Source organism: Triturus cristatus, chromosome 2_1, assembly GCF_964204655.1.
Source record: "Triturus cristatus chromosome 2_1, aTriCri1.1, whole genome shotgun sequence".
Lineage (NCBI taxonomy): Eukaryota > Metazoa > Chordata > Amphibia > Caudata > Salamandridae > Triturus > Triturus cristatus.
The window spans coordinates 669484879-669488568 of NC_140581.1; the positions used below are offsets into that span (position 1 = coordinate 669484879).

The 3690-nt window shown below is 42.9% G+C and overlaps 1 protein-coding gene across 2 annotated transcripts; it reads right to left on the reverse strand.

The window, feature by feature from the left end:
• Positions 1 to 1447: 1447 nt before the first annotated feature.
• LOC146865733 (uncharacterized) lies at positions 1448 to 3417 on the reverse strand. 2 transcript variants are annotated; one of them, XM_085640764.1, is made up of 2 exons: positions 2857 to 3417; positions 1448 to 2029 (listed from the first exon to the last, which is right to left on the reverse strand). In XM_085640764.1, exons 1-2 carry the CDS (start codon positions 3400 to 3402, stop codon positions 1565 to 1567), a joined length of 1011 nt encoding a protein of 336 aa, XP_085496890.1. In that variant the 5' UTR covers positions 3403 to 3417; the 3' UTR covers positions 1448 to 1564. The 2 variants fall into 2 exon arrangements, with proteins under 2 accessions (XP_085496890.1, XP_085496889.1); XM_085640763.1 differs by having other exon boundaries at positions 1448 to 2740.
• Positions 3418 to 3690: the final 273 nt, after the last annotated feature.

Sequence of the window (3690 nt, forward strand, 5' to 3'; positions counted from 1 at the left end):
CTTCTTGCGTACCACCGTAAATCTAACATCCTCTGTTTCAAAAGTGCCCCACGTGTGCGGGTACTGAATTTCTGTTAGGGCCACCTCCCAATCTCCTTGTAGATGAATAGGTTTTGCTAGTTTCACCGTAAAATTTGAAATTTTGTTATTAGGGAAAGTGTCCAAAGACGCGTTACTCGGGAGCGTCAGATAAAAAGGTCCGACCTCCATGGCGCTTCCGCGGTACCTAAATGCCTATATCCGCTGTTGTAGACTTTGTATATCCTTTAATTCACTCTCAGAGACCCAACTATTAAATTTATCAGGCCATCCCCGCCATTTAACTAGGCACTGTCTTTGTGCCCCGTGCCCCTTCTTTGCCAAAACGTTCTCAATACGGTACACACGATCTTGATCCTGTTTTATTTTTTGCAGCTCTTCTTTGTAAAAACACCCTTCGACCTCCTCCCCAGCATAGTCTTTTAAGTTAAAAACTGTAACGCCTGAATGCTTGGAAATCTTGTCTATCACAAAGATCTCATCTGTAAAAGTCTGCTCATACCCCTTTTGAAATACCCCCTTGCATCTAGATACCCTAACATGATCACCTTTTTTGAGCGTGTTTTTTGAAACAGGGTTGTTGGTGAACACGGACCCGTACACAGTTCTCCAAATTTTCAACTCATTTTGCGGGGATACTTCTACAGGGGACGTCTTAATGGTTCTATGATAGCTATGATTGTAACTTTCAATAAAATCTTGTAAACGATCTATATAACGAAATGTGTTGTACGCTGTAAAATACCGCCAAATTCGTGCCTTGAGAGTTCTGTTGAATCTTTCTACAATCGCCGCCTTCACTTCGTTGTTTGTAACAAAATGTTTTACACCATACTTGTTCAGCAGAGCTTTTAGCGTCTTGTTTTCAAACTCTTTTCCTCTATCTGTTTGTAACTTTTTAGGAATTCTCCCGCTGCTGAAAATGTAATCAAAGGCTTTTGTGACCGAGCTCCCCGATTTTTCCTTCAGGCCAACGGCGAATGCATACTTTGACAGTACGTCTATCACCGTTAATATAAATTTTACACCATCATTAACCGCGGCATGTTCACGGACGTCTAGAAGGTCCGCTTGCCATTGATGATTTAAGCCGCTGACTATCACACGCCGTCTTTGAAAGCGCTTTCTCGACCCCTTATGTAGCGTGTAGGCATCTTCGCCCGATAACCAGGCGCGTACCTGTGTTCTTTTAACACCGTCGTTGTGGATTTTGCACTCCTTGTACAAGGCTTCTACACCGCCAAAACTACCAACTTTCGAGGGGTTGTAATAAACTCTTTTGAAAAGCTTCTGCATCGTAGCGCTTCTTGAACTAAAATACCGCAACCCCTACTCCCGCCCCCCTATTCTATTAATTCACTTTTGTTTTATTATTTTTCTTTATCAGATAATCAGAACTAGAAGCCGGTTTATTTTACAATAGTAGATTATTTAATAACACACGAATTAAACAGTGTATGATTTAAACTGGTAATATAGGAATGTACAGCGCTATAAACGATAATAACGATAAAAACATAGATATTTAACACAATGCTCTCAAAAACTCGTGACGTAGAATCAATATTTGGATTTTGCTAGCTATGAACGGTACCAGTCTTCTTACATCCTCCCCACGCCCCTTCAAGAAGGCTCGACAAAACAAATCAGATATTGTATTCATGAAATTGAAAAACTGTTTCTTATTCAGAGTAGTTCCTAGGGTGCAAAATGTCCGCCTGATATAATTGTCGATGCAATCTTCGAGCACGTCGTCAGCGCCCAAGAAGATTTTGCTCTTTTCAACGTCGTAAAAGCCTCTAGGTTTCTGACCCAGTTCTTTTTCAAGCTCTTCGATGATTTCACATCGCTTGTTACGACATAGCGCGGTCGGGCGAAACACTGGTTTGGGGTACGCCATCTTTGCTCTGATCAGAAAATAAAAAGCGTCTTCCAGGCATCTAACGCTCGGTCGCACGCCGATCTCAACCATGTGTCGAAACACACTTTCCTGCAACGGAAAAACACACATACATAATAGTAGCAATCGCGAAGATCATCATGTTTTCATTTACTCTACATTAAGAAATGTCATGTTCCTCGGTTTTAAACTCCTGTAAAGATACTTGATCTTAAAATATCTACGGTAATTCTTCCTTCTCAAATGCTGTTTCATTATCAAGCGTATGTCTTCATCACCCGCTTCATACATACTTTTCACATGCTCTGATGGGGACTGTACTCTCTTAATATACTTTAAAACATTCGCAATCATCTTACTACAATCTTCGGGTACTGACATTTCTTTCAAGCCATAGACCGCCCCCAACGTCGCCATAATCTTATAGGGGTCCAGCTTGTAACATAGTTTCCGTATCAAACTGTCTTCATATTCATCACCCGTCGTGAGACAGTCGTGATGCAACTGACTCGGGTCGTCAATTTTACAACCTTCGCATTCGTCGTACCACCCCGCCTTTAAGCACAATTTTATGATCGCGGCTATCGCTGTCAAAAGTCCGCGATATCGATCCGTGCTCCAACTTTCACCACGACAAAATTGTACAATTGCGTCTAAGCGCTTACAGCTGCAGTTTTTATGCGTTACGGCAAGTTTTTTCTGTCTTGAGCAGCAGAGACATGAAAAACGTAGCGATGGCTGTGTGACTTCCATAGTCGTGCTAGCGGTTTTGTCGCCTGGGGCTCCTCCTCCTCTCTTTTGCTGATAAAAAGAAAAAAGGGGTTTTTCGACCTCAGCCTTCCTCACAACTACACGCCTCATCATCACACTCTTAAACACCCCAGAGGATTTGCCGAAAAATTGCGGTTCGTACTTACTTTTCGTTTTCCAACTTCGCACTTTTCTGTTTCGTTTACAGATTCTTCTCCGGAATCCATCTCTGTACAGTCGCTGGAGTCCTCGGGTTCAGGCTCTTGCAGGTCAATACCCTCGTCATCTTCACTTGGTTCCGCTCTTCCACCGCCGTCTGTAGCATCGGAGGTATTGCTCGCCATTTTAGCAACGCCACCAACCGCCTCTTCGCAGGCTCCGGTCTCGGGCTTTATATTCGGCATAGCCGATGCCTCGACGTCTGTCTCGGGCTTTTTATTCAGCATCGCCGACGACATCTCCGACGTAGTACCCGCAGGCGTTGTTGGCGCGCAATTTTCCTTATCACTATCGTCGAGTTCTGCAGCGTCGTCTGCAGCATTTGCCGCTTCCTTCAGCATCGCTGTTATAGTTTCTCCAAGGGGTCCCGCTTCCACGCTAGAGCAAGACATTCTCAAAGTTGTCTTAAAGCTCGAGCTTTTCTTTGTCGGAAAAAAGCGGGGGTTTCTTAACACACGGTCCTCGGAATGCTGGCTTATATCCTCTGTGAACATACTAGACACGCCCCGCGGTATGTTTGTAGACTCGTATTTCACACTACCCCACACTTCTTAGCAACCCTCCTGCATGCGTGGTCGATTCATACGTTTTTGATTTCATCGCAGTATCATTTTATAAGCCTTGATTCACAATTCCTAACTTATCGTTTTATACGCTTTATGATTTCATCGCCGTATCATTTTATAAGCCTTGATTCACAAATCCTAACTTATCGTTTTATACGTTTTTTTTTTTTTTTTTTTTTTTTTTATTTCATCGCCGTATCATTTTATAAGCCATGA